Genomic DNA, 21,924 nt, shown 5'->3' with positions numbered 1-21,924 from the left:
TTACACATGCTAGTACTTAATTATTATCATATAGTGATAATTGATCTCATTTTACTCTTTTTACCATATCTACACATATGAGATCTAGTTCCCCCAAAGTGAACAACTTATTTTAGAGTGCAAAATAAGCCAGGAAGTGATATCACTTTTAAGAGTTTTTGGACAAACTCTGAACCCATGTCAAAATTGCAAGTTGACAAAAAATTATATAATAATTTCTCATATACATGGCAATAATTAGGTGTATCCAAATATACATGGCTCTCTTTTACTATTTTGCTGAATCAGAAATTGATCCAGCTTCAAAGCCTCTTGTTCTCTGGCTCAATGGAGGTCTGCATTTTCTCACTTGCTACAACTATATTTATGTAACATTGCCTCAAAAATTAGAATAAGTCCAAGACTTTGGATTAAAAAAATGTAAAATCAGTATAGAATATAGACCATTTAGTTTAAGAAAATGGTTTTAAAATTTCCTAGAAAAATGTTATATAAGTGAATTCCTGTTTACAGGACCAGGTTGTTCTTCTATTGGAGTGAGTGCATTATCTGAAAATGAACCTTTTAGACGAAATGGAGAAGTTCTAATTAAAAATGAGTACAATTGGAACAAAGGTACTTCATTGAGGTATTGACCATTCCATTATATTTGCAAGAATTGCTCCAATATGATAAGAGTTACTTTGTGATGCAGAAACAAACATGTTGTATTTAGATACACCAGTTGGAGTGGGGTTCTCTTATGCTAAAGGTGGCTCTGTAAGAATTAATGTCTCATGTGAGAGACATGTGACTTATGTAAGGACTAATAAGTAAATAATTAATGATTAAGGACTAAATTGTAATTGGGCTTAATAGGAGAAGTTTCTAGAGCTAACTGCTACTTGATGGGAGTAATGGTTATAAAAGGGGGTTAATACCCACTAACGTGAAATAAGGTCCCCTTCCTGACCAGAAAGTGTTCTCTTTCACCCATAGTCATCACGAACGGAGAGAGGCAGAAAAGAAAGGCCTAAGGAAGTGAAATCTTATTTCTCTCCTCTTTCAAGGAAATCAAAGTGCACTGGAGAGAAGTTCCTATGGAGAAAGGTACAAGTCTTCCTATGGAGAAAGGTACGCATCATTATCTATTGTTGTTTATTGATTGTTTGTGAGAACCATAGGTTTCAAGATCCTGTTGTTTCCTATCATTCATGGTCTAGGAAACCCCTTAAGAATTTTTACATGTGGTATCAGAGCATGTGTTATGAAATTTATGATTCTCCAAGAATGATTTAATTTCTCCCAATTATGCATGAACCCTAATTATGAAATTTAGGGATAATTTAATTTCTTCAAATTATGCATTAAACCTAATTATGAAATTTAGGAATTTTAATTTCTATTACATGTATTTTCAATTAAAGTACATGTTTGGATAGTGTGTTTTTGACATTAATTATGTTTTTCCGCTGCAAAGTATGAAATTTTGTATGAAAGAAATATTATACAAAACTTCAAAGAGAAAGCTTCTGCTACCAATTTTATTTCTAATGGAGAAAGTTGTCTTTCCATTAACGTTATTTATATATTAAATTATGGAGAAAGAATGACACACTATGTTGTGAATTGGTTTTGTAAAGTTGTGTGGCTATATGTACCTTTCTTTCAATTCCAATTGAAAAGCCGCTCCTACCCGTACCTACCTGGTAGGAGAATTAGAAATTTTGGATATTGTTATTTGCAACCCATTTTGCTATTTCCAGTCCCACTTGTGTTTTTTTTCTGGAAATTATTATTAAATGTAATTGAAGGATTGAAAGTTTATATCTTGTAATTAAATTAACGTGAATGCTTTGAAATTATTGATAGCAGTAAATATATGTATATGCTACATATTTGCTTGAACGTGTTTGAATGCAAAAACATAAATAAATACAAATATTATTTTATGGTCTGAAACGAAATTAATAGAATGACTATGAATTGTTAATAGCAATAAGTATGTACAGGCCATATATATTTGGTTGGAATTAAATGTATGTTGAATTTGTTAGTCACCAAAGTGGCCAAATTTGTAAGGTTATTTAATTCTAAATTAATGATTATTTCAATAATATTTGGTTGGAATTAAATGTATGTTGAATTTATTAGTCACAAAAGTGGCCAAATTTGTAAGGTTATTTAATTCCAACTTAATTATTATTCCAATTACTCATAGAATAATAGATGCTAAATTATATGATTATTGGTTTATGGGTAATTGAAATTCATTGTTATAAGGCATTTATGGATCGCCCAAAGGTTGATTAGTTGTTCTTATAATTAATGAATATAATTGTAGGCAATTTGTGTGTATCATTAATTTTATTTATATGCCCAAAGGAAATAGATACTACTAATTGGTGCATATTTAATTGCCAATTAATGTTGAAATTTTATTAGTATCATTATGTTTGTATGTTGTATGTTGGTGTATCACCCAAAGGAGAATATCAATATACATTGTCCGTTATCTGAATGAATCATATGTATGACATGTATTTTATGTCTCAAAACACTTATGTGCATTTTATTATGTAATACATGTTTTGAATTCATTGGATTCTTATGTATCATCTGAGCCAATTTTAATGGGCTTAACTTCTCTGACTGAAATGAGCAAGTCCAATTTCACCTCGGTGTTTTGGATCATGATCTTGCTATGTTGGAAGAGAAGTTTGTTACTATTATTTTTGTTAGTAGCCATGAAGAGAAAGTTCATTATAAAACTTGGGAAAGATCTAACCGACTCAGCCTAATGTTGATGAGAATGACTGTTGCAGACAGTATTAAGACAACTCTCCCTAAAATCGAAAGTGCTAAAAGGTTTATGGGATTAGTGGGAGAGTATTCTCAAATAGTTGATAAGTCTGTTGTTGGGACATTAATGAGTACATTGACCACCATGAAGTTTGATGGTTCACGTACTATGTATGAACATGTCATTGAGATGACAAACATTGCAGTAAGACTTAAGACCTTGAGAATATAATGGTTGTGAATGAGAACTTTCTTATTCAGTTTATTCTAAACTCATTACCGTCTGAGTTTGGCCTGTTCTAAATGAACTATAATACCATGAAAGATAAATGGAATGTGCATGAATTGCACAGTATGTTAGTTCAGGAAGAAATGAGGCTTAAGGATCAAGGAAGTCACTTAGTCCATTATGTTAGCCACCAAGGGAATCAAGAAGCTTGAAAAGAAATTTATGAAGAAGCATGATAATGGCAAAGGGTCATTAAAGAACAATGACGACTCTTTGCAAATCCAGAAGAAAGGTGTCAAAGGGCAATAATTGTCAATTTTGTGAAATTAAGACATTTCCAAAAGAATGGTGAGCTTAATGCTCATGTATGTTTTGAATCAAACTTAATTGTAGTTTCCCATGATACATGATGGATTAATTCTGGATGTATGACTCATGTTTCTAACATTATGCAGAGATTCCTTACAATCCAAACCATAAGCCCAAATGAGAAATTCATTTTCATGGGGAACGAAGTGAAAGCTCCAGTGGAAATAGTTGAGACTTATTGTTTAAAACGCAACACTAGACATCGTTTAGATTTACTGGAAACTCCTTATGTACCTAGTTTATCTAGGAATTTAGTTTCATTATCTAAACTTGATGTTACTGCATACTCTTTTAATTTTGGTAATGGATGTTTCAATTTATTTAAGCATAATCATCTCATTGGTACTGGTATTCTTGTGATGGTTTATATAAATTGGAAATAGACACTTTGTATGCTGAAACTGTTTTAACTCTGCATCATAATGTTGGCACTAAACATAGTTTAGTGAATGAACGATCTGCTTTCTTGTGGCATAAACGTTTAGGTCACGTTTCTAGAGAAATGATGGAAAGATTAATAAAGAATGAAATTCTTTCTTATCTAGATTTTACGGATCTAAATATTTGTGTGGGTTGTATTAAGGGAAAACAAGCAAAACATACAAAGAAAGGAGTTACAAGAAGCACTCAACTTCTTGAAATTGTGCATACTGATATTTGTGGACCTTTTGATGTTAGTTCTTTCGGAAAGGAATGATACTTTATCATCATTATTGATGATTATTCACGTTACGGTTATGTCTACTTACTGTCCGAGATTTCTTAGGCAATGGATGCCTTAGAAATTTACTACAATGAAGTAAAATGGCAATTAGACATAAATGTAAAAATTATTAGATATGATAGAGGTGATAAGTATTACCGAAGATATGATGAAACTGGGCAACACCCAGGTCTATTTGCTAAGCTTGTTCAGAAACGTGCATTTGTGTGCAATACATAATTCCTGGTACACCACAACAAAATGGTGTATCAGAAAGGCGTAATAGAACTTTAATGGATATGGCTAGGAGTATGTTAATCAAATAGCCTTTACCCATATCTTTGTGGATGTATGCCTTGAAAACTGCCATGTATTTGTTGAATAGGGTTCCTAGTAAGGCAGTTCCAAAGACATCTTTTGAACTGTGGACAAATAGAACACCTAGTATAAGGCACCTGCATGTTTGGGGTTGCCAGGCAGAAATAAGAATTTAGAATCCGCAAGAAAGAAAATTGGATGCAAGAACAATCAGTGGATATTTCATGGGTTATCCAGAAAAGTCAAAGGGGTATATATTTTATTGTCTTAATCATAGTATAAGAATTGTCGAAACTGGAAATGCAATGTTCATTGAAAATGGTGAAATCAGTGAGAGTACAGTTCCACGAGAAGTGGAAATTAAAGAAGTTAGAGTGCAAGTCCCTTTAGCTTTTGCCTCTAGCAGTAAGGTGATTACTACTTCAGTTATTGCTACAAACAGTAATGAAGAAGCACAACACAATGATGAGCCCATGATACATAATGAACCCATTGTGGAGGAACCACAAGAAGTGCATTAAGGAGGTCTCAAAGAGAAAAAAGACCAGCTATTTCGAATGACTATATGGTATACTTACATGAAACAGAAACAAACTTAAGCATTAATGATAATGATCCAGTTTTGTTTTCAAAAGTTGTAAGTTGTGATAGTTTTGAGAAGTGGTTAAATGCCATGAAAGAAGAGATAGATTCCATGGAACATAATGGTGTTTGGGACCTTGTAGAATTACCAAAGGGTTGTAAGAGAGTTTGTTGTAAGTGGGTCTTCAAGACTAAACGTGACTCTCATGGCAACCTTGAACGTTACAAGGCTAGACTTGCTGCTAAGGGATTTACTCAGAAAGATGACATTGATTATAAAGAGACATTTTCACCCGTCTCACGAAAGGATTCTTTTAGGATTATTATGGCATTATTAGCCCATTATGACTTGGAGCTACATCAGATGGATGTGAAAACTGCCTTTCTTAATGGAGATTTAGAGAAGAATGTTTGTATGGACCAACCAATGGGGTTCTCAGTTGAAGGAAATGAACACATGGTGTGCATACTAAAGAAATCAATATATAGTCTTAAAGCAAGCTTCCCGCCAATGGTATTTGAGGTTTAATGATACCATTATTTCCTTTAGATTTAAGGAAAATACTATTTATCGATGTATGTATCTGAAAGTCAGTGAGAGTAAGGTTATTTTCTAATTCTGTATATTGATGATATCTTGCTTGCAACTAACGATCTTGGTCTTCTTCATGAGACTAAGAAATTTCTCTCTAGAAACTTTGAAGTGAAAGATATGGGTGGGGTAAGCTATGTGATAGGGATAAAAATATTCCAAAATAGATCACAAGGATTGTTAGGCTTATCTCAGAAAGTATATATATATATATATATATATATATATATATATATATATATATATATATATATATATATATATCGATAAAGTGCTAGAGAGATTCAAGATGGAAAGGTCTTTAACATCGCCTATTCTAATTTAGAAATGAGACAGAGTTAGTCTCGTACAATGTCCTAGAAATGATATGGAACGAAAACAAATGAAAGTAATTTTGTATGCATCAGTTGTTGTTGCATCTGAAAGCTGAATTTGTAGTATATTTTGAGGGTACAATTCAGGCTAATTGGTTGCGGAACTTTATTTCAGAGCTTGGAATTGTCGACAGTATTGCTAAGCCGCTGAAAATGTATTGTGATAACTCCGCAACAATATTTTTGTAAGAACGACAAGTACTCTAAGGGTGCTAAGCATATGAAATTGAGGTACTTTGTCGTGAAGGAAGAAGTTCAGAAACAAAGAGTGTCAATAGAACATATTAGCACAAACCTTATGATAGTTGACCCTTTGAATAAGGGATTATTGCCCAAGACATTATAGAACATGTTGAAAGTATGGGCATTATTGTAATTGATGATCATTAAGTGTAATTTACCTTATGTAATTTTGCTGACACTTTGAGCTCAATTATGATATGTTTCTTATTACCTGTTCTTTATGTTTGCATGCATGTTTGTGTTAGAGTAATGTTAACAGGTTTTGTCTTGAATGAAGATATTATATTGGACCAATTATGTACTCCTAACTAATAGTCATATTAAGGAGAAGACTAATTTGTAGTACATGGAAGGGACTATGTCGATTAGATGATGTACAACCGTCATGACTCGAATTGGTTCATATTCTTGATCATGAAATTATGATGTACCCAATGTACAGAACAATTTAGTCATTTTTAATGCGCATTATGTTAGTTAATCTATTTATTTATTTAATCCATAATGTTTATTAATGTCACATGAGCCAAGTGGGAGAATGTAAGAATTAATGTCTCATGTGAGAGACATGTGACTTATGTAAGGACTAATAAGTAAATAATTAACGATTAAGGGCTAAATTGTAATTGGGCTTAATAGGAGAAGTTTCTAGAGCTAACTGCTACTTGATGGGAGTAATGGTTATAAAAGGGGGTTAATACCCACTAACGTGAAATAAGGTCCCCTTCCTGATTAGAAAGTGTTCTCTCTCACCCATAGTCATCACGAACGGAGAGAGGCAGAAAAGAAAGGCCTAAGGAAGTGAAATCTTATTTCTCTCCTCTTTCAAGGAAATCAAAGTGCACTGGAGAGAAGTTCCTATGGAGAAAGGTACAAGTCTTCCTATGGAGAAAGGTACACATCATTATCTATTGTCGTTTATTGATTATTTGTGAGAACCATAGGTTTCAAGATCCTGTTGTTTCCTATCATTCATGGTCTAGGAAACCCCTTAAGAATTTTTATAGGCTCCTCCTATGAAACTGTGAATGATGAGACAAGAGGTAATCTATGATCCATCTTCCATTATCAATTGCTTTAGAACTTTGTTTTTATTATGATTTTTTTTAATCTTTTAAGACAAATAAGCTCTTCTTCAAAAATTATTGGACCTTTCTTGATTCCTAATCTCTCTCTCTCATACACCATGAGTGCATCAACCAAAGCTTGGATAGTGGCATCAAGCATAGGCACAGTGGAGGCCTTGAAAGACCTTAGGTGTATGCAGATGAAACTATGCCTTAAGGTCACTACAACAACATGCAAAGAACAACATCATATCTTATAGCCAAATCCAACATAGTTTGGTAGAAATACAACCTACAAACCCTAGATTATAGACACGAAATGCAAATTAATGATCAAATAGTAAAAACAGGATTGAAATAAAGATGAACAAGAAAAAACCCTATAATACTTAGATGAGAGAGACTAACCAGAGACAAAAAAGTTGTGTTTCAGATAAGAACACATTGAGATTGAGTGTTGTTGCAAGAGAGAGATTGAGCGCAGAGAGAGATCCGAGAGTGAAATGAGGAAGAAAACACGTTGAGAGAAAGAAGAGTGAGAAATTGTTGGAGGAAGGAGAACATGTCATCCTAAGTTCACAAAATAATTTCAAATTCTTTAATTTTTAAAAGAATTTGAAATCCTAATATTTAAGTTAATTAAAATACCTGAATAAAATACTGAAATTTTATCTTCTTTTCAATTTTTTTTATCCAAACACCTTATTTAATTGAAAAGTAATTAATTTTTTTTAAAAAAAATTGAATTATCCTATTAAATTTCTCCATCTAAACATACTCTAAATAATAAAATATTTAAAATCAATCTTTTAAAAGGAATGAAACTTATTTTTGTAATATGTGATCGGTTATATGATGCTGGAAATTAAATAAAAGACAATTAAATTATTTAATTAATGATTTTGCTTGTAAATATCCTCTTTAATTCAAATTTACTGATTCACGAGAGGATACTCTAAATTGATGTTTTTTTTTAATCTTATCTAAATAAAGAGGTTATTTTTATAACCTTTAATTCTTAAATATTTTTGTGTTAGAAGCTCATACATTCCAACTAAGGTCAACGTTAGCAACCCTATATATATATATATATATATATATATATATATATATATATATATATATATATAGATATATACCCATAAAAGTAATAGAAAAAGGAGGGAGAAAATGGTTGCTTTCGATCAGGGAAAAAAAACCCAAATCATACAAAGAGCAGAATCAACATATCATATAAACAGTCAGAAGTAAAAATCAATGATTAAAAACCCCAAAATTAAAAATCAGAATCAATTAATAATTTAGTCCCAACCAAACAATCAATGCAACCCACAATGAAATCTCAAAATGAATGATTAAAAACCCAAAATCAAAACTCAGAAATTAATCCCAACTAAACAAGCAAAACTGAAAAATCAATGCTTGCTTCTTCTTTCACGGATCCACTTTACCTCTCTCTTCACGAACCAAACAAGCTTCTGGGAAGGGAGTGTTGCACATCATCATCAGCCCCATGCGATCTTTGGGAATCCAAAATGGGGTGGTTTTGTTTTTTTAAGGTTATATTTGGTTTATTAAGTTGTACGGTTGTTTCATTATTTTGATACATTATGTTTTAAAAGATGTAATGAGGTACTTGGACACTGTACAACATCTTGCAGCCTGCACTCAATCAGCTCAATAGGATGAGATACTAGTGATGCTTGTGAAATTAAAATAGGGAAGAGGCTTACATGTTGTGGGATATCAATTATCATCATACAATTAATAGTTGTTATCTAATACTATATCTGCTTTTCTTTTATTATTTTCCATTCTCAAGCTAGCCAGTGCTTTCTTTTTTTCTTTGCAACTGTTATGGTACAACAACGATGCCACCTCTCTCTCTCTCCCTACCTTTGCTTGTTTGTTGCCTTTGCACCCGGGCTTTGCAACAATTTGAAGCAAGAACAGGAAAAAGAAATGATTTTTAACACTAATCTTTACTTGTTTTCCTTTTTTATTTTTTTATTAAAAATACATAGTGACGATTTTTAGCTTTAGCTGTCATTATTTAAATTAATAATTTTAAAATTTAATGAAAATATAATGTTTAAAATTTAATGTATCAAAATGAAGTAAAAATAAAATTTAATAAACCAAAATTGATATTAATTCTTTTTTTTTAAAGAAAGGAACATTGTTGTGTGAGTGAAAAATCAATATATTTTTTTACGGGATATAAAAATGAAGAGATTGAATTTTTTGTTTTTTTAAAACAAAAAAATTGAAAAGACTATGAAATGACCTTTGTTTAGAAGTTTTATTTTTTTTACAGTTTGCTATTGTTTGTAGATGGAATAATACCATTTCCTACTATGTACAATGCATCAGAAGTTGAATTTTACCATTGCACTCATTGAACAACAAAATGCCATAAAATTATGCGTCATTTGTTCATAACTTGCACAATCTATTCGCTAGTCAATTGCTTTGCTGATCAGAGTTACAGAACAATCTTCGGTCGGTCAAAATTCTCAAAAACCAACCTTATTTTCCTATGTTTCAACCACCATCAAGTAATTTCACATACAATTTTATGCAAAATTATTCACCTTCTTCCTTTGAAAATCTTCAAAATCCTCAATTGATTTCGATGTAGGACCACCTTGTTATAGGTTTACAATGGATACTAGTGGAGTAAAACCTACTAATGTAGAGCTCGAATCACTAACCAACTTCATATTTACTCAATTTTCACTCATGTAAAACCTGGAGAAACTAATTGTACTTTCACTAATGTAGAGCTCGAATCACCAACCGATTTCGGTCTATTCAATTTCCACCAATGTAGAACTTGGAGAAACTAATTATACTTTAAGAATATATATTTTTAGTATATTTATTAATTAAATGTGAAAATACAAATGAATTATTATTTTAAAGCAAAAACATATAAATATAAAATTTGAAACATGTGAAATTCAATTGAAGTTCTTACTGGTATCACTGTTAAAGTAAAAAATTAGAAGAAGAATTCTTAAAAATTGACCTGACAGGTGAGATCTAAAAATAATAATTTAAGATCTTTTAAGTAAATTTTTTTATTAGAGATGCTATAAGAAGATTAAAGATTCTAAATATTAAGCCACATTTATCCATCACATCAATCAACTTTGAGTGTGGCAGCTTAATTTTTTTATATTACATATTAAAGAAAGAAAAGGAGTAATGGATATTGTGTTCTTCACTTTCAAATAAATAAAAATGTGTTGTTGATTTTTATATTTTGTATAGGTACGGAATTCCATCCCTAAAAGCTTTTTTATATGCATTTCGAGAATCGGTCTTTCTAGTTTTAAATTAAATAAATTCTTGAATCTGTGGGGGAGAGACACAATGTGATTAAGTAACCTGTAAAGTTAGTTTTCAGCTTTCAAAATGCTATTTTATTCTTAGTTATATTATTCATTTGATTCGATAATTTGGCTCAAAATTTAATTTAATATTTCCATTCAAAATCTTTTATACATGCCTTTATAATTTTTAAATTGTGCAAAATAGTTAATATTATATTCTCAATATGTTAATATAAATGAGAAAAAAACCTAATTAAACAATAAGAATTGTTTAAATTATTTAAGAATTATAGAAAAGTTTTAATTAATTGTGTATATATAAAAGCTTAATTAATTTTTGACTTAAAGTGTTGATTAGTCTTTAATATATTTTACTAGACAGATGACCTGATCTCATATGTATGCAAGCTTGTTAACAAGGCCACACAAATAAAATATATACACTTAGGAAAAAAAAAATCAACAATCCAATTCAAAAAACCCATTATCCAATGCCTTGGGCGGTGATACAAATTCTTTAGAATATCCAGAAGAAAAAAAATTCCTCAGAAAGATTTATCGTTGAAATTGTGAATATCATATTATTTTTTTTTTCAGTGGAGACGACGATCCTAACTTTCTTTTTGTTTTGTGGCCAACTGTTCGTGGTTTTTTTTTATACGAGGCTATTTTTTTACTGCTTTTGACGCACTCTAAGTTGCTTATAACCGACAACGGTTGACCGTTTATGTTTTTAATCTAAGTTTTCAAGAGTTCAAATTCTGATTTTGAATATAGAACAAAATATGTTAAAAAAATATTTATTTTGTATAGGCTTATGGTCTTCAATGGAAATTAATTATTATTTTTAACAATAAATCTTTCATCCCAATAATATGATAATGACTTATTGTTACAACAATGTTCGTGCATGAATCAGACACTATGAATCTTTCTATTCATGTCACTAACTATATATATTGTATTAGGCTCTACTCATAGGATCATACAACAATATTTATGTCACAATTATATATGAATGATAATATAGCATGGTTTAAAATATTAACATCAGTATTATTATAAAATAATAACATGGTTTAAAATAATAATAGATATATACTAAAAACGGCCCTTAAGGCGAGTATTGGGACAGCCTAATTCAACAACTAACCATTGATAAAAAGTCAAATTGTATTTAAGTATACTTTACGACACTGGTAGCCACACTTGCATCTTTATATATTTTATTATTACAAACTATTTGATATATATATTTGGGTGGATTAATTTCACTCTAACAATAAAATTGCAGAACAAGTGGAATAATGGGTATATGCATATCCGTTGCAGAAGGAGTTAACGATGATAATGTGACAATATTTCAAGCAAGAAAGGTCCCGAATGAGAGTCAGAGACTTTGCTCTGTTTACTCCCAACAGGGTAGCAAAGGACTCAACCAAGATGCTGCCTCTGTTCACGAGGTTTGCCTTACAGTTTCATTACTTGCACATGAAATAATTCACAATATTTTTTTTGTAATTGTTTTTATTTTTCACCTATTTTTCATTTCTTGGCATTTAGGCATCTCACAAGTATTGGCAAGGAACAACTCTTGTGTAATTTTTTTTATGTTGAATAAAAGGAGCATAAAATTTATATTAGAGAAAGACACATCCCCTTATAAGGTTAGGAAAGACCACGAACTTAAGCAAATATTTATAGTGGAGTTTATTTGTTTAGTAATAGAGAAAATCTGGTAATCAAATCAAATTACAATTAGTGTGAGCAGAAGACTCAACTAGATGAGTCAATCCCACTTAGCATATCTTATGCAAGAATGATATATGATTTTTAAAACAATTATAACAAAATTCAACAGTCTTATGTAATAAATCATGACTGAATGACAGAAAAACTAACGCACATTCTAAATGAAATTCAAACACATTATTGTTTGTTTTATTAGTCATTCTTCTGTAACTAATTAAGATTTGTGGAGCACATAAAATCAATGGAACATCCCTTTTTTTTTTCTTTTCTTTTCCTTTTTTTTCCCAAAAGGGTTATGGGATGGAAGATGGAACATTTTTTGGAGTTTATGATGAGCATGGAGGGAATGGACACAAAGTGAGCAAAATAGTAAGCAGTCGTTTATCTTCCCTCATACTGGACCAAAAGAATGTTCTTGAAAAGATTGATGCAATAGAGAATGGTTAGTACACCACAAAAAACCATGTTGACACAGTAAAAGAGGAATCGGCTGCAAGAAATGGAAAGAAGCAATTTTAAGTGCTTTCAAGGTGATGGACAAGGAGGTGAAGCTTCAAAAGAATTTAGATTGCTCTAGCAGTGGAACCACTGCTGTAGTTATCATAAAACACAGGTAAATGGACCTTCCCATAGTTTTCATGTTCAATATAGGGAAAAAGAACATAATGTAACAATAACAATACATAGGGTGAAGGTCTTGTCATTGCTAATCTGGGTGACTCAAGAGCAGTATTGGGAACAATCTGTGATGAAAAAACTCATGGCCATTCAATTGACCACAGATTTGAAGCCGGAATTACCTCGTAAGAATCTTCTTATTATGCAGTTTCTTTTTTCAGGACATCACTTTTCTTGAGGTCTAAACCTCTAAAAGATCAATTTGGTAGAAAATTTGGCATCACTAACTAGTTGATATAGTGTGTGGACTGTGGATGAATTAATAGAAGATTGTTTTAACTTAATAAGTAGTCATCGCAACTCTCTAGCTCAAGTTTTGAAAAAATGCAACTACTATAAATACTTGAAGTAAAAGCTTTTCATCTTATTTGACTCGGACAAAATTGTCTCTTTTAAAAAATATTTGTGGTTTATATTAAAAAAAAACTAGTTAGTTAACATGCTCTTTGATATTTTTTATAAAATAAAATTAACTTTGGCTACTATCAGTCAGCACGGTTCTTAACATTAAAAAAAAATAATTTAATTCTTAACTTTGGCTACTATCACTCAGCAAGGTTCTTAAATTACTTGCGACAGAAGCCACAGTAATGAGCTATATGGTATATACCAACTTATTATTCCTAAATTATGTTCTATACTAATTTCAAGAAGAAAACTAACGTTGTACACCTGTCTAAACTACTAGCACCAAGTATATTTTTTGTAAGAAAAAATTATCTGTGTGAAATTGATTAATGAAGTATCCTTTTTGCACAAGCATTTTTTTCTAAACTTTTTTGTTCTTTTCCTGTAAATAGGTGTGGGATGTACTAAGCAACAATGAGGTTGCATCAATTGTGTGGGGTGTAGACAGTGAAGAGGCAGTAGTGGAAGCAGCCACTGCTGCATGGAACGAGAAGTATCCTTCCTATATGGCAGATGACTGCACTGTGGTTTGCCTCATCCTGCACAAGAAATCACAACTTGGGGCATGAGAAAACTAACTTAAATGCCCCTTAACTGATTGATATTCTAGACATAAAGCCTTGCTAGTAGCTTCAATGCATTGTAAAACGGCCACAATTATGGTGAGGCTTAAATTTGTTTTTTTTTTTTTTTTATTTCTGTGAGTTAATTATTATTATTATTATTATTGTAAGTTTAGTTTTCTAATTTTAGTTCCGTAAGTTGATGGTTTTTAATTTTGATTCTTATAAATTTTTTTGTTTATTTTTTAATTTATGTAAGTTTATATTTTTTTCAATTTTAATTCCTTTAGTATTCTAACTTTTTCATTTATAATTTTCATAAATTTATCATCAAAGAAACTAAAATTTTAAAAACAAAAAATCATTAAAGAAAGTAAAATTTTAAAAACAAAAATTTATAGGGACTAAAATTAAATTAAATATCTTATAAGAATCAAAATTAAAAACGAAATACAAACTTATAAAGAATAAAAAAGATATTAATTTACCGAGACAAAACCATATTTAGGCCTAGGTAACACGGGGCAAAAAATTGAGAAAGAGCAACAATTAATCATTGAGATATAGAGTGTGTTTTAGTGGGCGATTTCATAATACAATTTATTTTATTTAAAATTTATGTTTTAGATGTTCTTATTTTAAAGGAAATTCTAAATGTATAATTTTTTTAATCAAATGCAAGAGTTTGCTTTAGTTCAACACCAATTTTAGATTCGAAATCAACTTAACAAGAAAAAAATTTGAATATTCACCTAAAGTCATATTAACTTCATCGCTATTTCAATATCATTTTAGACAATCTAATATGAATCCAAACACATACACAATCCCAATCACATTAATCACTAAAAAATAATTACCATACAAAATGCATTTCATCCGTCAAATTAGTTCACAATCACAACACTTTTAACTGAAGGATAAATTTGACAGTATAGTACATATTTTGAGGACTTAAATGATGATTTTATCTTTCAGAAGCTACACTTATTTAACTCCATTAAAAAGTATTGGGCATGATCAAAGACTCCCACATCCCTTCTGTAATCTTAAGTTCTTACTTTTAAGTTAAACTATGGGAGGGTTCAGCTAGAAAGAAAGAATTCCCGATTCATACTCCGTAAGAAACTTAAGCATCTCTTCATAAGATACTAACCAGACACTTTCAACCAACAATATAACTAATAATGGTAAAAATTGTGTTTAATTGATAGTCATTTTTTATTAAGAATGATTAGAATTACTCTATTTTTCGTGTTACTTTTTTAATGAAATAATGAGAATTTTAATATCATTTTAATTTTTAATCAACAGGATTGAAAAGAAGAAAATTACAAGTGTTATAGAAAAAAAATTGATGTAAAAACATGAAGAAGGATCTTGAAAAAAAATTGAAAATTAAAACAACTCACTTAGTGCACAAGACAGACCCAACGGCAACATCTCACTTAGCCGCCATACTCGTTAAACCTAGAAGACCTGCTTAGTGCGAGATCGCATGAATTTTAAGCTACATTCTATAACCATTCCCCTCTTCCCTTCCTTTATCCATCCCTCTTTTTCTATCCACATCAACCCTAAAGTGTGAAGTCTCTCATAACTATGAAAGACTAAACCTCTCCATTATTGAAAGCCTGACAGGCAAACCTCTTGTAATATAATTCTTCTCTATTATCTATTTAATGCAGTCTAGTTTTTATTATTCTTTTATATGTTTTATTATTTATTAATTATGGTCTGATCACTCATGCTCATATATTATTTATGAGATAATGCATTGAAAAATAATTATTTTATTTTCTAAAAACTAAGGACATCTAAATAAGATCATTGTTAAGAATGGAATGATATTTATTTAGCTTATTTTATGCACCTTTAATCTTAATACAATTTATTATTTTTATCATTGCACATAAATTTAAAGGAGAAAAATAAATAAATTAGACTCTTCATGCAAAACTAAAGATAGAATATCATAATAAATGTGAGTGAAAATTGAGATAACATTAGATACAGAAAAATTGTTAACACACTGCATCAGAAGTAATTTTAGTATGTTAAAACCCAACACATCTGCATTCTAAATTCATCTTTTGAATTCAAATTATTATTTTTTTTTCTTATCTTTTACTCATATTTACAATTTTTTATCTCTTCTAATTGTTTAAAAATTGGATTTGCACTAATTTAAATACAAATAAAATTCTTGTGAATTCGACACTTGGACTTCCATTTTACTTTGCTACTTAAGATAATTTATTACACTTACCAATGAGTTAACACAAACTTCCATTATAATATTTTCTATTATCATTTAAGTGTATCAGAAAGCTTATGCAATAGTAAATACCCTCTCCTTTCAACACATGACAAAATCCTTCCTAACAAAATCCAAATAGAAAATACTGCCCCATCTGTGAACTTATTTCACAGAAAAAAGAAACAAGGGTGAAAGAGCAAAAAGATAGAACAGAAGACAGAAGGTTGTAATGTAAAATGTGAAAAAGGGAGAATGAGGATTAGTTGCATCAGCAGACTGCAATCTATGATGAAAGAAAAATAAAACTGTGACAGGATGAAGGTTTCTTTTCATCCAGGGTCAGGCTGTGTCATTATCTGCACTTAATCCAAGCAGATCATCATCATAAGAAACATGTATCCTTAATCTGTCATGAACAGAGTTACGTTTCTCTTCAGAACCTGATGGTTTATGTTGTCGATCTTGCATTTGCAATGCAGAAAAGGATTTGTCAGAAACAGTGCCCTGATGACCGCTAGCAAATGTAGAGGTGTCATCCCCTTGAAAAGAATCCTCTTTCTTTTGCACAGGTGGCTGCTTCACATTTGGCTGCCTGAATTGCTTCTGCATTATTATAAACGAGAAACTAATTAATAAGAAGCAAATGATGATATGAATGACCTTGGTTAGGGGAAGACCTATATTTATACACAACTCTCACTATATGAACTGAAAAAGAAAGAAAAGAAAGAGTAACATTTCGTGTGTCTGCTATCCAAACTCACTGAATTCTTCCTTACTATCCTCCCTTTTCCCTTCACTTTTTAATCAGTCCCCTCTAACCAAAACTCCATCCTGCTTCTCACCTTCTCTCTCCTCCCACCAAATAGAGTTTAATGCAGTTTTGAATATCCCTTTCCTTGTACATGACTAGATTCACTTCACTATCTATTTTACCCATCCCTTCTCCAATATCCACCTTCATCATAGGATCATAAATAACAATTTCTTGCCCCTTGCTCAAGTTCTAGACAGTAGGTGCATCCATAACAAACTTAACTGTTTCCATTGAATACAAGGAACATAAATACAGAAAGAGATGTGTTAAAACACTAAAAAAACAGAAAGGTCAATCCCACACCTCAAACTCCTTTGCTTTCTTTATTATCTCTTTGTAAGCATTTGGTTCGCGAACCTTAATGATACTCCACAATACACCACCCCCTGTTCGAAATCGCCTACCATCAACAGTCATCTGGCCTCCACAAGCCTGTATAGCCTCCACCTGTGACTTTCACACTCGATTATTGAAGTTTATGACGTGTATCAAATTGGACAGATGGGAAAAGAATACCAAAAACAATTAAAAATACAAAAACAAGCCCATTCATTATGAGGTTCTAGTCAGCAATATCTCATTTATAAATAATACAGAAATAATGTACATCATCCACTGTGATTCATGGTATAAGCTGCAAATAATCTTAAATTCATTAAATCAAAATGAAAACAGTAGAAACAAAGAGCTAATATGTTCATGACCCAAAATATTCCAAAATTTAAGCAAACGAATGCAGAGATCCTGGAGAGAAGCTATGAGTTATGTGCTCAGTTAAATACAACCTTCAGTTCAGTGTGATTCTCCTGCATTTATTAGGGTAATCCCTCACACTAAACAAAATGCTGGCCATCCTGGTCATAAGAAAAATGCTTGATGCTGCCTAGCATGTTCATAACCAAAAATATTATCTTTAAAGATCCTGCCATATGAAATTTAGACAGCCCTCAATAAAATAATATTATGCATATCTAGAGAGATCCAATTTTGGCTCTGACTTTGTCAGCTGCTCCATTTAGGAGAGCAAGATAAAGAGAAGAAATAGATGTCGACCTTCAAAATAATTAAATAATTGAAGTGGTTCATCAGCCAGGAACATCAAAGCTCAGACAGGAGATTGAAATGATCTCTGTAAAATCTGCAATGTTAGATACAACATTGTACGCATCAGAATTATGAATGGTTGTATGGCGCTATGAGGAGTGGATAAGCATAATCAGCTCAAGGCTGATCCAAATCAAGTAGAATCTCAACTCTCACCTTTCCTTACAACAGACAAGCAAAAGCCACATCTCTGTTTGAGTTAGGAAGATATTAAAAGGAAACAAAAAAAAAAGGAACAATTTATTTCTAAAAAGTGCAATGCACAGTCCTGCAGGAGAGAAACAACGAGAGGCTAGAGAGCCGGTGACAAGCCAAGAATATGAATATCCATAAATGTATCAATAGCAGTATTGGTGATGTAGAGAACCATTATGGCCAGCCCAATGATGAGAGAAACCTAAAACAAACTTTGAAAATAAATGTTTTACCTTAAATGAGAGAACTCTATGTTGGAACTTTTTGCCAGCATATGTGGCATTTTTTGCTTTATTAAAACTAAAAGAAAATAATTTTTTATTGGTGGGCCTAAAGCTTCAGCTTTAAAAGTCATAATGGACCGGCCCTGAGAACCATAAGTCACTGGCAAAGTGTAATCCACCAAATTCAAATCACCATATCCAATCATTATTAGCAAATAGCAAGAAATACAATTAGAAGAACAGAAAATTTGGAATTATTAAATTAGTGCAAGAAGGTGAACAGAAAACATTTCAGAAGTCAGTCAAGTCAGTACATTCCAATACCAAAATAGCATTAGCTGTTCATAAATTGTTTTCCAACCTCCAAACGACCATGATATTTCATTGAAAGCTGTATAGACTAAGTATAAAGAAAAAAAGCTTTCAACATGAAAACAACATTGCAATGCATGATAGGGTTCGAATACCTCATTGATGAGATCACTCAATGCACAAACTCCAAGGCAAGCAACAGCTGTATACACCATGTATGACTTTTTCTCTTTCAGACGCCGACATGTATTTATCACAAACCTGAAAAGGGAACTAAATTCATTAGAAATTATAATATTCATTTGGGTATTTTTTGAAGATAAGGATTAAGGACGATAAGGTTTCAGCTGTCTTGTGACCAGGAGATCATAGTTTAAATCCTGAAAACAACCTCCAACTTTTAAAGGTTGCGTACATCAACCTTTCTCTTTCCCCATTAGATGGGAGCCTCATGCACTGGGCTATAAGGCCATTCACTATTTTACATGGATAAGATAAGAGCAATGGGCTATGCTTCAATTCATGATGGACGTGGATCCTCTTTAGCCAGTATACCATATAGCAAGAAGAGAAAAAAAATATAGGTTAGACCCATTAATCAGGTGGGTCCCACTTGGACCCTTTTTTTTTTCTCTCCTAGCTGTAGGTGCAACTGTTGTAGAGAAACCGGGGGGATGTGATTCCACGAAAGAATCACTTTAGCCATGAGAAAATGGCTAGTGCATAGTAATCATGTGTTTGGTTAATTTTGGGTCTGTTTGGTTTAAACTTCAGTAAGATTGATGTCTAAAGAATGTGTTGAAAAAATTGATTTGTGGTTAGAAATGAAATTTAAAAGTGAGTTTAGAATAATTGGTTTCTGTTTGGATAATAAGGCAGAACTATTTTTCAAGCATATACATAAGTATACTTTTAAAAACTGTGGGTTGTATATCTTGAATCAATTTTACATTTTTGAAAAGGCGAATTATTTTCTCTTAATCCTACATCAATTCTGGTCAATTTTACCCACGGCATAGCTCAAGTACTCTTAAAGTCGAACTGTACAAATACTGTACTGAGTAGGTACCTGTATTTATGTTGTTGGTTACTCGTAGATACTCCTAAGTCAAATGTTGGAAAATAAAGCTTTGATAATTTGATTCCTTACAAGATAAGTATATATAACTTGAAACCAAAGCCCAAAGGAATGGTTGGTCGTGTATGGTGCTGTAATATCCTAACTTGAATCCATTGCGTTGAAATCTAACTATTTGTGTCATTTATACAATCTAATCATGGTTATATAAAATTCCATTTCCTGTATACATATACTTTTAAAATTTTACATCAACTTGCCTATATCCCCTATCTCATGCTCATAACCTTGCAATTTGAACATAAGTCACAATCATGGTTTTCACAGGACCCTTATAAGATAAAAAGAAAAATAAAAATACATTTTCAGGGACTAGACTCATTTTTTTTATCGGCAAATGTTAATTGTTCAACCAAAACCAACTTCTTGAAACTCACTTTCAAAACATCGTTTTCAACCACAGAGAACTCTTTTAAAGCCATTCTTGCACACAAACGGGATAAAAAAAAATAAAAGAAGCGTCAGGTAACTGAAGTAGTCTCGTGAACGTAACGCAACTCTTGGTTTTTATTTTCTGTCTCCCTAGGCCTAGACGATAAACAATAAAAAACAAAATAAAAATAAAAACGGTTTGAAATAAGGAAGAGAGTTGAAAACTAAAACCTGTCAATGTCAATGGCACCGGTTGTTCCTGAATTCTTCTTCTTATTTCTCTTGTTACCTCTGCGCCTGCGCTTCTTACTGTGCGGTTTTTTGTTATCCGCCTCTACGACGCCGTTTTGGGAATCGTTCAGCTCAACCAATTCCCCTTCTTCAACGTCAATCATCTCAACATCGTCCTCCAAGTTTTCGTCTTGGAAGATGGCATCGAGAATGTTCTCCCCATTCTCCATATCAAGCGCACCCAACAACTCTAATAATCTTCACGCAAAACGCAAAACGATGAAATAAAAGGTTTTGTTTTTATGTTTATCTACCAGTATTCTGTACCTAGCTAGCCCTGTCTCTCTGTTTTATAGGATATCTCTGTTTCAGTTCAATTCATGCCGCTCTGTGTTGATATCGCCGACTTAACTTCAAGTTTAGGGTAATTACGCACATCTTAATGCTTTATCTTTAATTTTTATTTTATTAGTATAACCCAAAAGTGTAATTTCCCTCTTATCAAATTGGCTTATTTTTTGGGGATAAAAAAATACTTTCACATATCACTCCATGCCCATATCCGGATTGAATATCATGATTAAGAAATTCTAAGTATGGAATAACTTTTGACTGCGTTACCATTAATTAGTTTTAATAATTATAATGTTAAAAAATAAAACCAGAAAATAGTTTTTCAATTCTAACTCATTTTGTGTATTATTTTTTTGGTTTTAACTTTATGATTCTTTAAGAAAAAGAGACTCATAATATCCTAATTCAATATGTTTCCTTAAATTATTAAATGAAAAATATACTATAAAGAATGGTGTATTTTAAAAGGTTGAATGGTAATTTTGTTTCTTTTATTTCTAAATCAAGACATTAGTTTCTCTATTTTTTAAATAAATAATTTTAGTTTATTATCCAAAGTTGAGAGGTAAATTGAGTTTAATAAAAAATTATTTATGTTAAAGATCAAACTCAAATACTACTAAAATTATTTAATTTTAACTTCAACATATTAAACACTTGTACTCCATCAGATGATTTCATTTTATGTTAATTAAGAGTATAATTTATTTTATATTCACAAAGCATAAAAAACACTAATAAGTTTTTAAAAAGTATATATTTAAGATTTGACTTTAATTTTATATTCGGTTAGTATTAAACTTTTAACACAAAAGGTAGTATAATTTAATTATTTTATCATACTTTTCACTAATGGTAAATTGGTAATAAGATGAATTCTTATTGAATATTTGCGTAAGAATATTTTACTATAAATTAAA

General features: G+C 31.2%; 1 protein-coding gene and 1 pseudogene across 1 annotated transcript; one reads left to right on the top strand and one right to left on the bottom strand.

The window, feature by feature from the left end:
- The first annotated feature begins 11,866 nt into the window (after window positions 1-11,866).
- On the top strand, window positions 11,867-14,167 carry LOC114384411 (annotated as a pseudogene).
- A 2,102-nt stretch (window positions 14,168-16,269) lies between these two features.
- Window positions 16,270-21,084, bottom strand: LOC114383324. The gene is made up of 4 exons (XM_028342974.1): window positions 20,651-21,084; window positions 19,065-19,170; window positions 17,378-17,521; window positions 16,270-16,860 (listed from the first exon to the last, which is right to left on the bottom strand). Exons 1-4 carry the CDS (start codon window positions 20,878-20,880, stop codon window positions 16,597-16,599), a joined length of 744 nt encoding a protein of 247 aa, XP_028198775.1. The 5' UTR covers window positions 20,881-21,084; the 3' UTR covers window positions 16,270-16,596.
- Between the last annotated feature and the right edge of the window lie 840 nt (window positions 21,085-21,924).

Source organism: Glycine soja, chromosome 14, assembly GCF_004193775.1.
Source record: "Glycine soja cultivar W05 chromosome 14, ASM419377v2, whole genome shotgun sequence".
Lineage (NCBI taxonomy): Eukaryota > Viridiplantae > Streptophyta > Magnoliopsida > Fabales > Fabaceae > Glycine > Glycine soja.
Note: the sequence above shows the minus strand (reverse complement) of the source record. Positions and strands in the feature narration are given on the sequence as shown.